This window comes from Suricata suricatta, chromosome 10 (assembly GCF_006229205.1).
Source record: "Suricata suricatta isolate VVHF042 chromosome 10, meerkat_22Aug2017_6uvM2_HiC, whole genome shotgun sequence".
NCBI classification, from domain to species: Eukaryota; Metazoa; Chordata; class Mammalia; order Carnivora; family Herpestidae; genus Suricata; species Suricata suricatta.
This window is the reverse complement of record NC_043709.1, coordinates 78,126,597-78,144,868: the sequence shown is the minus strand read 5'-3', so window position 1 is coordinate 78,144,868 and position 18,272 is coordinate 78,126,597. Positions and strand designations below refer to the sequence as shown.

Below are 18,272 nucleotides of genomic sequence, written 5' to 3'. Positions count from 1 at the left end.
TTTTTGAGGAACCTCCAGTTTACATTCCCACCAACAGTGTAGGAGGATTATTCATTTTTTGAATTTTTGATAGAAATTTTCTTGAAGTGCTTTATCAGTGAGGTTGTTGCCTGATAACTTTATTTTTTTCCAAAAGAAGTTGGTCTATTTTTAAGTGTTTATTTTTCTAGCTCTAATCAGAACAACTTTTATAAGCTATATTTTTGTGGAGAATTGTTCATTTTATTTAGGTTTTCAAATTTACTTACTTAGAAGCCTGCAGAGGAGTTTTATTATTAAAAATATTCTTCTGCTTTAATTATTTCCCCTTGTCATTTAATTTGTATATTTGTACCTTCCTCCTTTTATTATTTTTAATTTTTTAAAGTGTTTATTTTTGAAAGAAAGAGAGTGTGCAAAAGAAAGTGAAATAGGGGCAGAGAATGAGAGGGAGACAGAGGATCCAAAGTGGGCTTTGTGTTGATAGCAGCTAGTCGGATGCAGGGCTTGAACTTACAGACTGTAGTGAGATCATGACCTGAGCTGAAGTCCAATGCTTAACTGACTACAGACACCCCTCTCCCCCTTTTATTTTTAATAAGTTGACTACTACTTTATTCTTTTTTAGAAATTCAGGGATTTTGTTAATAAGATTTACTTTTCTTCTTAATCTATTTCAATATATGCATTACCTTTAAATTCTTTATTGTTTCTATTTTAGTTGTGAGCTAAGCATTTAATTTGTTAAATTTTTTTAATTGCTTGAAGTGTTTAGTACTATAGATTTTTTTTCTAATCATTGCTTTAAATGTATCCCATAGATTATATATAGTGTTTTAATTATGATTATTTCTTAGAAATTCTGTCATATGTTGATAGTGGGACATTTAAGTTGTATTATGGTTTGGTGGTGATGGAGCAGGTGAAAAGATTCCTGGATACACTTGTTTCAAATGTTGACAAACGATAGTTTCAATGACCATTTCCTTTTACTGAATATTTACCATGTACCTATCTGGTATAATGAAGTGATTTATATACATCATCTAATTTAAAGCATTATAGCTTTGTTTTGAGCTACATATTATTTCTCCATTTTCAGATGAAGAAACTGGCTTAGACGGGTTTATACAATTTGCCCAAGGCTGTGCAATGAGTAAATTGTTACTGTTTAAATTTGAATCCATTTATCTTTAATTTTTTAAATTATTTTTTTAAGTTTATTTATTTTGAGAGAATGAGAGGACATGAGTAAGGTAGGGGCAGAAAGAGAGGAAGAGAGAGAATCCCAAGCAGGCTTGACGCTGTCAGGTTAGTGAAATGCAGGGCTTGAACTCATGAACCACGAATTCATGACCTGAGTGGAAACCAAGTGGCTCACTGACTGAGCCACCCAGGCGCCTTAAATTTGAATCTATTTTTTACTCCACAGCTATGGCTTTTACTTAGGTGGTATATTGTGAGGTCACAGAGGTATTGACCAGTATGGCATAATTAGAACTGTTAGTAGCAGAGTGTGACTGGAATGAGGTTGGCACTTAATGGTATCATTTCTGGCTTGGGCAGATAGTTCTTTGAGGTACTAAGGTGGAAAGCATGAAGCAGAGCAGGTTTATATAAAATGATGGGTAAGTGTGACATACTACTAGATAGCTGAATGGAACTGTCTGGTAGTTGAGTGAGTATATGGATCTGGAGGTCTGCCAGTGGTGTGTACTGAGACATGTGAACTTAAGATGTTATTAGCTTATAGGACATTATCTAAATAATAGGTTTTGAAACTGGTAATAATAATGTGGACATTGGGAAGATCAGAGGGTCTAGGGAACAGTGAAACTTAAGATTCAACGGAGAAAGAAAGCCTGAAAAGGAAACAAGGACAAAATAGTCAAACTGTTAGGAAGAAATCTAGGACAAAGTGGTATCGCAGGTTCCAAGGAAGGAGGTTCAGAAACAGAGAGGACCATGGTAGCAAGTGCTCTGGAGAACTCAAGAAAGATCAAGTAAGAAGTGTTCATTTAATTTAATAGTAACTGAAAGGAAAATTATTATCTTAAATGATGGATCCAGTGGAGTGATGAGGGTTGGGGGAGGAAGAAAAAAATGTAGACAAATCATTTGGAGACGAGAAATTTGGTTATAAAGAGAAAGAGTGATATAGGGTGGCGGTAGCTAGGGGACAGTGTGAGGCTGAGGGTTCCTCCCTGATCCTCTTCCCCTTTCCTCCCTCAGCTTCTCCTTTCCTCTTCCCTGTACTTATCTCTTTCCTTTCTTTTCTCCCTCCTTCACTTTCTGCCTTTGTTCTACCCACCTTTCCTTCATTTTTTCCTAATATGATAGTTGAAGACATGTTACAGAATGAGTGTTTAACTTGGGGGACAATTTGATGTCTTAGATTATGGCTATAAATATGAGCGACATAAAGAGATATTAAAATGATCAGGTATTAGATCAGAATGATATTTTTAAGAGTTTCTTGAACATAGGGAGCTCCTGGGTGAGTCATTTGGTTGAATCCAACTCTTGGTTTCGGCCCAGGTCATTAATCTCACAGTTTCCTGAGTTTGAGCCCTGTGTTGGACTCCATGCTGGTAGCATGGAGCCTGGTTCGGATTCTCTTTATCTCTCTCTCTCTCTCTCTCTCTCTCTCTGCACCGGCCTCGCCCCCCAACCGGTGCTTTCTCTGTCTCTCTCAAAATCAATTAAAAAAAAAAAAAGACAAGTTCCTAAGTCTCACCTTAAAAAAAAAAAAGTTTCTTGAACCCAAGGTCATAGTCACACATACCCTTTGTGCCCAGTAATAAACATAATTGTCAAACAAATTTTAATGATCTTTGAAATAGTAATGAAAATAATTTAGCACAGTGCTGTGGGCTTTACATGCTGTAGTCAGTTTAAGCCACATCCCCACCTCTTTGTCAGTTTTATAGACCAGAAAACCAAGGAAAGCCAATCACAAGGCTGGATTCCCTCTCACTGTACTGTAGTACTTGTTTTCATGCCTTTAAAAACTCATCAGTGATATTTTTTTGTTACAAATTGTAATTCAGAATTAGAAGCTAGACTATTTTGACATTTTAGGGAAATCTGTTAGCATACAGAATAATGAAGATTACAAAAAAAATTTCTGAGAAAGATATATCAAGTACAAACATGAATTGAAATTCTAGTTTTCTGTATTTTAGTTAAAATAGTGAAATGAGTGTGGCACAAGGTAGACTCCCTTATCTAGTATCTTAAAAATTAAGTATTACAACACAATCATAGTATATATAAGATAATTGAATGATCCCATAGGGTACTAGTCAGAAATAGATATATTCTTTAACTTTTAAATACCTAATGACCTTATAAGTGTCTTTCCTCAGGGAAAAATGCAATTTCCGTTGTGAGCTGCCTTCTAGAATTTATGGTAGAACTTCACTGACGTGGCCACTGATGCCAGTGTAGAATATAGGTCTTTATAATTTAGAAAGTCAAAATGTATAAGTGGGTTACTGTTAAAATTCATTTAGTTACTCTTCCTAAACTTCAAAACACATAATGCAAATATTTTGAATTTGTAGAAGAACATTTGAAAATAAAGTAATATAATCTTTTTATTTAATCCTTATCAGTATTTTTGTCTCATTTCATCTTGGCAGTTAGCTTTCTTTTCATGGCCTTTGTCTACTCACAATCTAATAATGGTTTGTTGACAAACTTATTTCAACATTACTTTTTAGAGAAACAATTCAAATCGATTTTAATATGAAAGTTCTTTTGCTTATTAGGAAAGAAGAAGTTAACACAGAGGCAGTTGCATTAGCTATTTTAAACTAATTATTCTTCGCCTTAGCTCAGTTTGTTTTAATAAACTGTCATGCTCACTGTTACCTGACTTGCCATTACCTTTTCAGTGCCTAATATCTGTGCCTGGCACTAATAGGCATGTGAATGCTTTTTCTTAACTGAATATAGATGGGAAATATATTTGAGTACTTTCTCTCAGAAATGCACTTCTTATGGAAGTGTATTAGTATGTAAACACTAAGACACTATTAAATTGTTTAATTGCCTGGGTCTCACATGGAAATGTCATGTAAATTTTGGAAATACTAGTTTTAGATTTCAGATAATGGTCCCTGAGGAATAGTCATGGAATCTTCATTTTTGGTCTCATTGCTTTTATTTCCCTTACTCTTTTCTCTTCCCTGCCCTCTATTTTCTGTCTTCCTTTAAACCTATTTGCTTTCTCTTTGATAATCCTTTACTTATTTATTTATTTATTTATTTATTCTCTAGTATCTGGAGTCCATCTTTCTCCGGCTTCTCCTGAGATTGCGCTGGACCGTGACCGCTCTTCTTCAGTTGGCTGCCTCTCTTCAGAGTCCATCATTTCATCACCAGAGAATACACACACAGACGACGACATTGTCAATCAAACTGTTCCTAAAGCACAGGTGAAGACGAGTGTATTTTTAAAAAGAAGTTTGCATACTTAAAAATCCACTTCCTGGTTTAAATGAAGCTTTTCTGATTTCTTTATTTTTCTAATTTACTTATTTTTTTGAAAGAAATAGTTTTACACATATTTTAACTTGGAGGCTAATATCTAGAATTCCAAAAACTGACTAATATGTTTTTTGGCATAATTGCAAAGAATTTTATGTAGCCATAGTTAGCAGAATATAGGTTTGAGTATATCATTTGTTAAAATCGGCTTAGCTTTGCATTTCAAATCTTGAACTTCAGAAGAAAACAATAATTACAAAAAAATTTTTCTCTGTTTAGGGAAGCTGTGTTTTTATATATTAGAAGGTTCATTTTAATTTTAGAGTAAAAACCAGAAAGACAGCAGTCATGGGGTTTATTCATTCACACATTTATTGATCCAGACATTGTGTTAGAGGCTGCAGTTAGTCCTGATTTCCGAAGTGCAGTGCACAACCTTGAGTCACCTATTATCTTTACTAGAGAGTGATGGTCAAGTAGCAGTTATTGATAAGTTTCAAATTCTGACTTACATTGTAAAATATATACAGATTTTGGATGTGTGTATAAATTTAAGTACTGGTGAGTATCAGGTGTGCTTATACTTAATTGTATGCTTTCAAGCATAAGAAAACGTTTTAAGTTTTTTACTGCTTTGCTTGCAAAATAATGAATGCTGTAGACTCTGAAGTTTAGAAGGAGTTTTATTTCTTAACTGCAAAATCAGGTTGTTGTAACAGTTTGAGGTCTTCTGTTGATTTACTTAAAGGGTGAAATAATTTCAGAACCTTTGCTACAACTTAATTTCCAAATGTGGTTTCTGGTGCCCTTTGGATGTTTTCATTATTGGTACAGTGTAAACTTTTCCCTCTTGTGTATTTTTTTTTTTAATGTGGTTTAGATTCAGCAATCAACACACACTCATCTGGATATCTCACTTTTTCCATTGGGTTTAAATGATGAGAAAAGTAATGGAACAATTGCCCTTGTGGATGATTCTGAGGACCTTGGAGCCAATGTATCAAACATACAGCTTCAGCAGAAAATTTCAAGACTGGAGATTAAACTCAAAGTTTCTGAAGAAGAAAAACAGAGAATTAAAAAGGTATATTTACATTTGCCTAAAAAATAAGTGTTTGAATTGTATAAGACTTGAAACTTGGTATAGTCCCAATCTCTGATGAAGAGCTCATGAGTCGGGGCACCTGGGTGGTTCAGTTAGTTGAGTGTCCAGCTCTTGATTTGGGCTCTGGCCATCATCTCAGGGTCATGGGATCAAACCCTGCATTGGGCTCCATGCTGAATGTGGAGCCTGGTTAAGGTTCTCTCTCTCTCCCCCCCGCTTTCTCTGCACTCATAGGTCTAACAGGAGAACGGGAGAAACCTAATGGAGGACCATGGGGAGGGGAAGGGGGAAAGAGAGTTGGGGCGAGAGAGGGACGCAAAACCTGAGAGACTATTGAATACTGAAAATGACTTGAGGGCTGGAGAAGGAGGGGGAGGGGGAGGGAGGAGGAGGGTGATGGCCATGGAGGAGGGCGCTTGTGGGGAAAAGCACTGGGTGTTATATGGAAACCAATCTGACAATAAACTATGATTAAAAAAAGAAAAAAATTGTTTTTAAAAATGTAAAAAAAACTCATGAGTGGAAGAAGATGCTATCTTCTTGGCTGTAGATTTAAGTTAGTTTTATGAGTGTATCAGTTAGAAAAGTCTTTTATAAGCAATTGATTGTCTTGGATATGTACTGTTAAAGATATGAACATCTACTATATTTTTTCCTCTAATGCTTTTCTTTGATTTTTATTTACTTTGAAAACAGGTAATATTGTATGTATTATGTTTCTCATACGATTAGAAGGTTTGTAACTTTGACTTGTCCCTGTGGGAAGTTATGTATCGTGGGATATTTGCCAAGAGTATTTAGATATATACAGATATTTTAGTGAATTATTTATGTTCTCATTTCTTTCCTACAAATATATCTATAAAAAGACTTGCAAATTTATAGAAAGTATATGTAGAGATTGTGCTGATTACAGTTAGTTTAGATGCTGTTATTCATTTATTACTGTGAATAATTTTGGTGTTTTGTCAATGTTAATACTGGTCTGGAAATGAGAGGGGGGCATGCAATCTGTAATATTGTTGAACTTTAAACCATACTTCTGTGGGTTCCTTCCTTACCAAATGTTTTCTGCTGTGTTCATTGAAAAAAAACTGAATATATTGTATGCCATTATAAAATATTATAACATTTATGCTTGGATTTTTCTTTAGGATGTGGAATCATTGTTGGAAAAGCATAGTGTCTTAGAAAAAGATTTCCTTAAAGAAAAAGAGCAAGAGGCCATCTCTTTTCAAGATAGATACAAAGAACTTCAGGTAAACCCGGTGAATTTAAAATTTAATATGTATGCCTTTTGCTGAAGTATGTAGTGTAATTTCAAAAAGTGTTTAATAAATAATTTATGAAGGGTCTGATGCTTGCTTAAATATGTAAAAGATTGACCAACAATGCATGAAATTGATGATAAATGCCATTTTGAAAAGTATGAACCTGTGAGAAGCCATAAGTGTTAGTTGAGACTCAATTTGGTGTAAGATATGGTTTCTAATGGATAAGACTTAGAAATTGATTTTCTGAAAAAAAAATTAATATTTTGATTTTTCTTATTATTATTACATTGAAGGAGTTTGGAATCCTATAAATTTGAAACTGAGATATTTAACCTTTTTCATAAGTTGTAACCAATGTCTCCTCTTCTTCTCCCCAAATTTTCTTAATAAACTTACTTCTTCTATACTATTTCCCCATCTCTGTAAATGGTAGCTCTGTATTTCCAATTGCTAGTGCTGATACATTTACCCCATGTCTGTTCCTTTATCAGAACATGTTGGCTCTACCTTCACAATGTCCAGGTTTTGACTATATGTCATTGGGGTCACTACTACCACCTGCCTACTCTCAGCCATCCTTATCTCTTCCTTGGAATACTAACGGCTCTTCTGACAAATCTTTTTGCTTCTGTCATTGCCCACTTACAGACCATTCTCCACATTGCAGCACTGTGATCTGTTTAATACTTAAAGCTGATCATGTCCTTTCTCTGCTCTGAAACCTTCATGGCTTCTCATCTCACCCAAATCAAAAGCCAAGTAAGTCCTTAAAATGGTTTGCAAGGCAATGCATTCTGTTATCTGCGCCCCCCGCCCCCCATCTTTTCCCTGCCTCTTTCTCCTCAGTCATTCTGGCATATCCCTATGTCTGGAACACTCTTCCCTTAATTTTTTGCATGGTTTTGTTTCTTATATCATTCAGATCTCTGTGCAAATACCACCTTATCAGAGAAGACCTTTCCAGATGATACTGACATCCCTACCAACCTTCTCATGCTCTGTTTTGTTTTTCTCCATAGTACTTTTTCTTTTGACAAACTATATATTTAGTTGTTTATTTGCCTGGATCATTTTAATGGTCTCCTAAGTGGTCTTCTAGCCTGTACCCTTGCTCTTCTCGTTAATGAGTTTTTATTTCAGCAGGTAATGTTTTTAAAAATGTAAATCAAATCATGTCCCAACCTCAATTCTCAGTCTCCTTCCAATATAAATCTTCTGGCTTCTCCAATTTTTTCCAGCTATTTACTTACACCAGACTTCTTAATAAGGTCCAGGTGAATGTGTGAGTCTGTGTTGGAGAGGTCATTCCTTGGCTGTTGGAGTGGTAAGTGGAGGGAAATGGTTTGTGATTCATTCACAGTCTTCTGACCAGAATGCTCTTCTATCTGCATAGATCTGTTAAAAAAAAGAAAAAAGCAGAATTTGAAAATAAGGGAAAGAGTGAGCTGTGTTCCTTCAGTGTCTTATGGGGATATTGTTTAATAGATTTAGAATTACTTTGGAGAATGTACTTTCTTTGACTCACTGTTTACTGTTGACTGGAAGTCTCAGATATATTGATATTCCATGTTACTGAATTTTTTTCTAGAAGAGATGTAATTAACTTTCATTAGAAATGATAACTTCAAAAATACTCTTTACTGCCCTGTAGGACATTGGCCAGTTTTGTCTCAAATGTCACACTCTTTCTTATCCCAACACATTATTATTTAAATCTTTTCTCTCTCTCTCTCTCTCTCTCTCTCTCTCTATATATATATATATATACACACACATATATATACGTATATACATATATATGTATATATATGCATATATATGAAATATATGGAATATATAAATACAGAATACATATAGAAAATATGAAATATATATGATATATATGAGATATACATATGATATATATGTACACACACATCTTCAAATGCTCTTTGAACCAGTCTTAACATCAGATGTTAATCTTAACATAAATTATTCATTTATTAATAAATGAGAACAATAAATCTTTGGCATATGTTCAATTTATATGAGTCACATTTTAACTGTTTGAAAACTATACTTTTTAATGTTTTATTTATTTTTGAGAGAGAGAGAGACAGACAGACAGACAGCGTGAGCAGGGGAGGGTCAGAAAGAGAGGGAGTACAGAATCTGAAGACAGACAACAGGCTCTGAGCTAGCTGTCAGAACAGAGCCCAACGTGGGGCTTAAACCCATGAACCACAAAATCATGACCTGAGCTGAAGTCAGATGCTTAACTGACTGAGCCACCCAGGCGCCCCTGAAAATTATACTTTTACCATTCTCACTGAACCCTAGCTTCCTTCAAATTCCTGCTCAAATGCTACTTTCTTGTGGATGCTTTCCTTGACCATGCAATAGTTATGTTGTGTACGGCCACACTTACGAGTCCCATACTTGGAATTACAGTGTTTATTGGAAGATGTAGTATTGAATACTGGGAGAGCTCTGTGGTTTTTTTCTGCCTATACTGAGTGACTTATTCTGGGCCCTTTAGTGAGACATTTTGCAAATTCGGTTTAAGCTTTTCAGTCTGAGAATAGAAACATACCGAGATAGGATCCAAGACCTCACATATTCTTTGACCTTTTCACTGTAAAGACCAGTATAAATTCCAAGTGGTATTGTCATGGTTGTCATTTTGCTTTTACCATTAACAGTGATGAGAGTAACAACTTGAGTCTTCAAAACTCACATTCAATTTAAAAAGATCTGTCTTTTGTAGAGAGTCGTACTTCCAAAGAAAACTTTATTCAGATGATTTTACTTGCATACCAAGAAGCGTCTCTTTCCTTTTTATACTATGTGAATGAAAGGGTGAGTTGACTTACATAGTATTTTATCACCTTGGCTAGGTAAGTGACAGAAAAGTGTACGAGGTGGTCTCATAGCCAAATTGAACTAAAAGGCAAGCATGCTATTTGGCAAAGTTTTAGTTGTTGTTGTTAGTTTTAGGTCCGTGTTGTTCTCTACATTTTTTTTCAGTCTGCTTTTGCTCAAGTTGAATAATTTTTATAGTTTTATCTTGTAGTTTACTGATTTTTTTTCTGACCTCATATTGCTTAAATTTGTGTCAAAAGAGGCCAGTGTATAGTTTTTAACATTTTTAAAAGTTTATTCATTTTAAGACGGAGAGAGTACATGAGCAGGGAAGAGGCAGAGAGAAAAGGAGAGAGAATCTCAAGCAGGCTCCATGTAGTTAAATGGAGCCCGATGTAGGGTTGAACTCACAAACAGTGAGCACATGACTTGAACCAAAACCAACAGGCAAATGCTTAACTGACTGGACCACCCAAGCACTCCAGCAAAAGTGAGTTTTTAAGTAGGGGATATATATTAAATTTCTGGCTTGAATTTATGGCCTGAAAGTCATCCTTCAGCTATCTGAAAGTCAATATATTCTCTGTAGAAATTGGCAGTCCATATATTTTATATATTAAGACATATATAACATATAGGTCTTCTATAGTTGTAGAGATTAATGAAATAGAAAATATTTTCTGTTACTTATGGTGACAGGGGTAATATATTGGTGCCTATTTCTGTATGGTGTCTTAAGACAAAACAGTTTGGAATACAAAGAGAGTACTGCCAAGGCTGGGTCAAATTAGCTAACAAACCTTTCTCTTGAAAAAATGTAGTATGCTTATGTTTTTGTAAGAATAATCTGTTTATTGTGGAAAATGTGGACATTTCAGAAAAATAAAAATAAAACAAAATTTCTACCTATTCACCACCAAAAACAAGCAAGGTATTTTCATGTGATCTCAGGATAGGGCTCGGATTTTCAGTTTTATCAGTAAATCTACCTCTACTTGGATCATTGTTGGGTGTGTGCCTTTGTTAAAATTTTAGTCTACCAGAGGAAGAATAATTAATAAATGTAGTGTTTCAAAAACCTTCAGCAAACTTTTTTTTTAAAAACAACATTAGCTATTACAGAAAACTCTAGCAGTGTTGTTTTATGTGATATGGTCTAATTACCAGGATAGGTGGAGGGGTGTGAAAGTGCCTGTAACAGAAGGAAATCACGAACACTGTGAACTGTGCAGTACAATGGGGGTGTGCACTACCTCTCCTTTCCTGTTCTGTCCAGGGTGTATAGCCTCACCCCCTCACCCGAGGAAGAAAAGTGACTCATGCTGTGTTTGTCAAAGGGAGCTATTTAGAGCACTTTTCATGAAACTTGAGTAGAGAGTACTCAACTCGTAGTACAACTTGGATGCCAATTTCGTCTTCTTTTTCTGACTCCCACAGCGAGTTAGTCTGCAGGTGTGAGGAGCACTGAAGAAATTCGGCAGCTTAGCAGATCGCACATCTCCTAGTGCTACCACATTGAAAAAATGAATTATCAGACAGCTGACTATTAAATTATCATCTCTGATAGTTGTCAGAACTGGTAGCTATGGCTAGCTTTGGGAATTTTCTGGGATAAACATTTTAAAGGCTGGGCCTATTCTTCCAAATGTCATTTCCCATTGAAAATGCCTCCTGGGTATAGTATGTTGATTGTTCCGTTTGGTAATTAAATAAAACAAAACAAAACAAAAGCAGTTATATGAAAATAGAGTTTTCATTTAATATAGGGTTTAAGTTGATCTCATGAATGGAATTTATACTGCTTCACGTTACTACCTATATTCCATTGCTGATATCACAGGTTATATTAATTAAATATGAATAGATACTATTCTTAATGTATTTGTATACTTTTTAAAAGTGAATACTAGTCAGGTGTCAGACAGGGCTTCAGGCCCTTAGCCAGAAGCTATTTTGATAATTGTGCTTTATGGCACTTGACTGAGCATAGATTTGAGCAGTGGCTTAATACCTCTGAGTATGTAGTTTGGGGAGCTGGTATGCAAGGAATTACCCAATTCTGCAGTTCTGCACAGGGAACCCAAATGTAGTTGTAGCCCTGCCAAGATGTAGAGTATGCTGAAGGAAATGCAGATTAAGCTTCTCTTGAAGATATCCTGTTCATTAACCTATCTTTAAGAATGATTAATAGCATTCTGAAGAAGAGGGAAAAAGTGAAAGGAAAATAAAAATTTTATGTTTTTGTTGGTCTCATATGCCTTTCATTTAATACTGTATTTAAAAAAAAGTTTTTATTTTTGAGAGAGAGACAGAATCTGAGCAGGGATGGGGCAGAGAGAGAGAAGGAGACACAAAATCCAAAGCAGGCTCCAGGCTTGGAACTGTCAGTGCAGAGCCCTGCGGGATGGGGCTTGAACTCACAAAGTGTGAGATCATGACCTGAGCTGAAGTCAGACATTTAACTGACTGAGCCGCCCAGGTGCCCCATTTTTAATACTGTATTTTAAATTGGGTGAGATGTTGGCAAATGAATACATTTCAGTTGTTAGGAAACCCACATCCCCTTTAAAATCTTTATAAAGGGATGGTCACCTGGGTGGCTCAGTCAGTTAAGCCTTAGACTTCAGGTCAGGTCATGGTCTCAAGGTTCATGGTTTTGAGCCCTGCTTTGGGCTCTGTGTTGATGACTGGGAGCCTGGAACCTGCTTCAGATTCTGTGTCTCCCTCTCTCTCTGCCCCTTCCTTGCTTGTGCTCTCTCTTTCTCAAAAATAAATAAACATTAAAAAAATTTTTTTTAAAGAATAAAACTTCAAAACAGATGCATCCAAGATTTTTCTTTCTTATATCAAATTAAATTGAATTGTCAAATCCTATGTAAATTGGGAAGACTTTTTTGTCGAACTGTATTTAAAAAATAAGCATTGAAGTAACAGGTTTATATATTTTTAAAAAGTGTATTCAAGTCAAGCTGGTAGAATTACATACATAAAAAGAGCTTCATTTTGAAGATATTTTATTTAATGTGTCAGTTATACATTTCTTAAAAATAAGATTTTTAGGTCCAAGATACATTTAAAAATATTGCTTTGTGCGGTAGTTTTCACTGATTTCTTGATTTTATCTATTTTATCTCACTGATTTGACTTCCTTTAAATTTTGAAGCCATAGTCCTCAATCACGGCTCACATTAGAATCTTTAGAAAGTGCTCCCAAACTCTCTCTCACCAGTTAAATGATGTGTGTTCAGGTGGTTCAAACAGCAAAAGTACATGCGGTACAAAAGGGGGGGCACCTGCGTGGCTCAGTCGGTTAAGCGTCCGACCTCAGCTCAGGTCACGATCTCATGCTTTGTGGGTTCCGGCCGCCCGTTGGGCTCTGTGCCCACAGCTCAGAGTCTCCAGCCTGTTTCAAATTCTCTCTGCTCTCTCTGCCCCTCCCCTGCTTGTGCTCTGTCTTTGTCTCTAAAATAAATAAACATTAAAGGTATACTTGTACTCCAGAGCCCGCTTCTCATCCCCTGCACAATCCACTTCCTCCTCTTCTCAGCAGGGAACCGCTGTTGGTTTCCTTTATCCTTCCAGAATCTTTCCGAATGCATACAGAAGCCAGCTATGAATGAACAAATGAATGAATAAGTACCCTTCTTCCCCTGTTAGATGGTAGAGAAATACACTTTAATTATTCATTGTTTTAAAAATTTCCTCCTTATTTAAGAATATTTCTTGGAAGGGGACACGTGGGTGGTTGTGTAGACTAAGCATCTGACTCTTGATTTCCACTCAGGTCATGATCTCACTGTCCCTGAGATTGAGCCCTGCCTCAGGCTCCGCTCTGACAGTGCAAAGCCTGCTTGGGTTTCGGTCTCTCTCTCTCTTTCTCTCTCTTCTCTGCACTGTCAAAATAAATTTTAAAAATTTAAAAAAGAAGTGGTTCATTAAGAGATTTCATACTTTTCTTTTTATAGTTATCTAAATATATTATTCCACTTTTTCTGTTAAGTATTGCTGTCAAAGTCTTAATTTCAATCTATTTACTCTTTTGATCATTCTTTTGATCATTGCATGTAATTTTTATTCTTTGATTATTCTTTTCTTTAGAAAAACAAATTTCTAATTTGTTGTTCTTTAAAGTCAAATAATTTTATTAGAATGTGCCCTGGTATTGGTGAGTCTTATAGTTTCAATTCCTTTTTTAAAATATCAAGAGGTTTTTATTAAGTTATCAATTTAATCCTTGTTTTATTTCTTATTTTTTTTTCCCCCTCTGGTGACCCTTATCTTGTATGTGTTGGACAGTGTTTGTCTTCTGTTAGCCTTTAGTGTTGAATCCTTTTCATTGCTTTCTTTCATTTCTTTTTGATCTAAAACATGTTTCCCCTTGTATTTTATTTCTTTTATTAAGGCATTTTCAGTTTGGCTTGTTTTGTCTTATGTTCTTTTTAGTTTAGGCATGATTTCTGAAATGATTCATTCTGTTAAGATTTTTTCCTGAAATTTCTCCTATCATTTGAGTCTATATTATGATTTATGTTGTTCCTTAGTTTATCACTTTCTTAGTATCTTTTAGTTCATTTTGAAATATCAGTGTAGAGTTTTAAATTTATTTTTTTAATTTATACTTTTACTGTGCTTCCATTTTCTGTAGGTTTGTCATTTGGTTCCTTCCTTTATGTATATAATGTTCTATGGGGCTTGACTTTAATATTTTTCTGTTATTTGTTTCTATATATTAGTTTTCTTGAGCTTTTAAAAGAGAAGAGTGATTAAAGATGGTTTTATGCCCTGTTGATTATATATTTCTCCACATAGACTTTAACAGATTTTAATAATCTTAAACAATTAAGAATTTGATGCCACATTTATTGATTTTTCTGACTGTTCTCTTCTGCTTTTATCTTGAAACTCTCTTCTCTCTCTTTATTTTCTCTGGCCATGTCAATTTAGATTCTAATCTCAGCTATTTATCCTCAGTCCAAGGCTTTCTCCTGAAATTATTTAGAGTTGCTTAGACCCAGGGTATGCTAGGCCATTGATAACTTCCTGAGGACCACTTATCCGTACTTCCTGTTGGAATATAGGCCCTTCAGTTTCAACTGCTGTGTCCTCATACTGGCCTGCTGATCTTTCTGGGTAGTATCTGTTAGCTATTTTGGAATTCTCATGTCTGTCTGATAGCCTGTTGCTTTCATCTTTCTTCTTGTAGAAAATCTGTTGCCATGAGGGGTCTTGGGACTATTCACAGTTTATGTTTACTTGCTCATATTTTTGGCATGCATAGAACATCACAACATCTATTTTTGTGAAAGCTATTGAATATGAGTGTTTGATTCTACTTTTTTAGGTGCTCTGTGTTTTTGTGAGGGACTTTGAGCGATCTGAAAACTATACCACCATTACTGCCATGTACCCACTACCCATTCATTGTTGTTTATTTCTACAGGGAATTATCTGTGAGAGTATGGGTTACATATATGCTTTTCCTGAGGATACTTAGGAACTAGAAGTAGTTTGCAGGGAGTTGGAGGACTCAATCACACTTAATAAAATTTGAGGGAAAAGACCGTGTTTTATTTTTTATACTATTATTTGGTACTTGCAGGTGCCTGTGAGAATTGTTGAAATGAAGAAGACAGTGTCTGGAGGATAAAAAAAACTACTTGGGAAAACTAGTGCTTTATTCTTTGTTTTTGTTTTCAATTTTATAGAATTTCAGTTATATCATGTTTTCCTGAGAGTCACTTAATTTTTCATGCTTCATTCCAATTGTTAAGTAAAGATGAATACCTTAAAAAAATTAATTTGAGGTGCACCCAGGTGGTCCAGTCTGCTAACTGTTGGATTCTTGATTGTGGTCAGGTCATGACCTCACAGTTTGTGAGCCCATGTGAGGCTCTGTGCTGGAGCTCGGAGCCTGCTTGGGACTCTCTCTCTCTCCCTTTCTCCTTGCCCCTCCCCTGCTTGCACTCTCTGTCTCTCTCAAAAAAAGTAAGTAAACATTAAAAAATTAATTTCACAAATAAGGTATTTATGACTGTATCTGTGGAGCTGCAACTTATTTGAGTCTTTGTTTTCCTACACACGTAATTTGTATTTGTACCTTTTTACCTGCGTCTATAGATAGAGACCGCAGCATCATAATTGATGTATTTAATAAGGATTTTAAAAAATTCCCTCTCACCTCCCCAAGTATTAATTATCTTAAGAAGAAGCTTTGTTTTATATACTCTCTCTTCTCATTCACTATCTTTATTCTCATGCACTAATTTAGCAGTTAGCAATCTTCCTCTAAGTTAGGTGGTTAGCAACTTTTTAATGAGGATCAATTTTAGTAAATAAAAATTGTATATGTTTTTTCAAAATGAAAAAAGCTTAAACTCTTGTTTATAAGCAAAAATGAACTATTGGGACTTCATCAAAGTAAAAAGCTTCTGCACAGTGAAGGAAACAAGCAACAAAACTAAAAGGCAGCCAACTGAATGGGAGAAGATATTTGCAAACAACATATCAGATAAAGGGCTAGTATCCAAAATCTATAAAGAATTTACCAAACTCAAAACCCAAAAAACAAATAATCCAGTGAAGAAAGGGGCTAAGGACACGAACAGACACGTCCCCAAAGAAGACATCCAGATGGCCAACAGACACATGAAACGATGTTCAATGTCACTCATCATCAGGGAAATACAAATCAAAACCTCAATGAGATACCACCTCACACCCGTCAGAATGCCTAACATTAACAACACAGGCAACAACAGATGTTGGTGAGGATATGGAGAAAGAGGATCTTATTTGCACTGCTGGTGGGAATGCAAACTGGTGCAGCCATTCTGGAAAGCAGTATGGAGATTCCTCAAAAAATTAAAAATAGAACTACTCTACGACCCAGTAATTGCACTACTAGGTATTTATCCAAGGGATGCAAGTATGCTGTTTCCAAGGGACACATGCACCCTGATGTTTATAGCAGCACTGTCAACAATAGCCAAAGTATGGAAAGAACCCAGATGTCCATCGATGGATGAATGGATAAAGAAGATGTAGTATTACTTGGCAATCAAAAAGAATGAAATCTTGCCATTTGTAAGTACATGGATGGGACTAGAAGGTATCATGCTAAGTGAAATTAGTCAGAAAAAGACAAAGATAATATGACTTCACTCATATGAGGACTTTAAGATACAAAACAGATAAACATGAGGGAAGGGAAGCAAAAATAATATAAAAACAGGGAGGGTGACAAAGACATAAGAGACTCTTAAATATGGAGGCCAAACAGAGGGTTACTGGCGGGGTTGTGGGAGGAGGGATGGGCTACATGGGTAAGGGGCATTAAGGAATCTACTCCTGAAATCATTGTTGCACTATATGCTAACCAACTTGGATGTAATTTAAAAAAAATAAACATTTTTTAAAAAGTTAAAGTATTGATTTTCTCTAACAAGTACGTGAAATACAAATATCATTTTGTAAACTTCAAAAAAAGTCAGCTTGTTTGGTACAGTTTAAATAATGACAAAATTATGAAGTCTCCCCCCCAATTTTATCATCAAAATAGACAGTTTTAAAAAGAAATAAAAACTTCTTTAGTACTTTTCTAACCAATGTAAAAAATGCATACTTTAAAATTGGGCTATTTGTTATAGTATTAATTGAAAGTAATATGAAAATTGGACTTTTAGCCCCCAGAATGCCACAATTGGGCGCATTTTTGAAAACTGTAGCTTTTAAAATTTCTTGCTTATTCATATTTTGAAGGCAGTCTGCGATTTTTCTCATTCCTATTCTAATAATTCAGAAAATCAAATTGTTCTTTTATTTACCAAAATGAAATTGATTAATTTTGAAATCATTGGAAGAATACCATCTTCCATTCTACAGGCTAATTGGCCATTGTGAGAATGTTTTTCTTCCCTCACACAAGAATAGAAATTAAATTGTTTGTAGTATTTTCTCAAATCTAGCCTATCATAGATTTTTTAAAGACACACCATCAATTTAATAATAGGTTTTTAAAGTTTATTTTGAGAGAGAGAGAAAGAGAGAGAAAGAAAGAATCCCAAGCGGGCTCTGCATGCACTGTCAGTGAGCCCCGTGCTGGGCTTTAACCATGAACCATAAGATCATGACCTGAGCCGAAACCAAGAGTCAGACGCTTAACTTACTGAGTCACCTAGGCAACTCAAAATTAAAAATTTGAAGGAACAGAAAAGACAACATTAAATGTTTATGTCAATACATCCTAATTTTGGAGATCTTAAAGTATGATGAAATATACATCTTTGATTTGATGCTGTACATAAAATTTGTGTTCCAAATACTTTTCATATTTAGAATTTATAAGTAGTTTAGTTAGAATATAAAATGTTTAAAAGCAATAAAAACAAGTTTCAGTCAATTTAAACTAAACTTCAACTATTTCATTAAATAGGGAAATGAAAGTTTTTCTCCTGCTTTTAAATATAAAAGTAGTTCCTCAATTTAAATCAATTAGCCTCATTGAAGAAATTTCCAACAGAAAAAAAAATTAAATACCAAGCAATGGATTGAGACTCTAAGATTTAGGTCCCACCTCACTT

General features: G+C 35.1%; 1 protein-coding gene across 4 annotated transcripts in view; it reads left to right on the top strand.

The window, feature by feature from the left end:
* The window catches only part of CCDC91 (coiled-coil domain containing 91), a 329,701-nt gene that overhangs the window by 118,985 nt on the left and 192,444 nt on the right, over nt 1-18,272 (top strand). For 3 of the 4 annotated variants that reach the window (XM_029954362.1, XM_029954358.1, XM_029954359.1), the window contains exons 4-6: nt 4,264-4,421; nt 5,354-5,557; nt 6,733-6,837. In XM_029954362.1, coding sequence (XP_029810222.1) covers nt 4,264-4,421; nt 5,354-5,557; nt 6,733-6,837 — 467 coding nt within the window. Of the gene's footprint in view, nt 1-1,517; nt 1,608-4,263; nt 4,422-5,353; nt 5,558-6,732; nt 6,838-18,272 lie in introns of those variants that run through there. The other variant, XM_029954360.1, reaches the window with a different exon arrangement.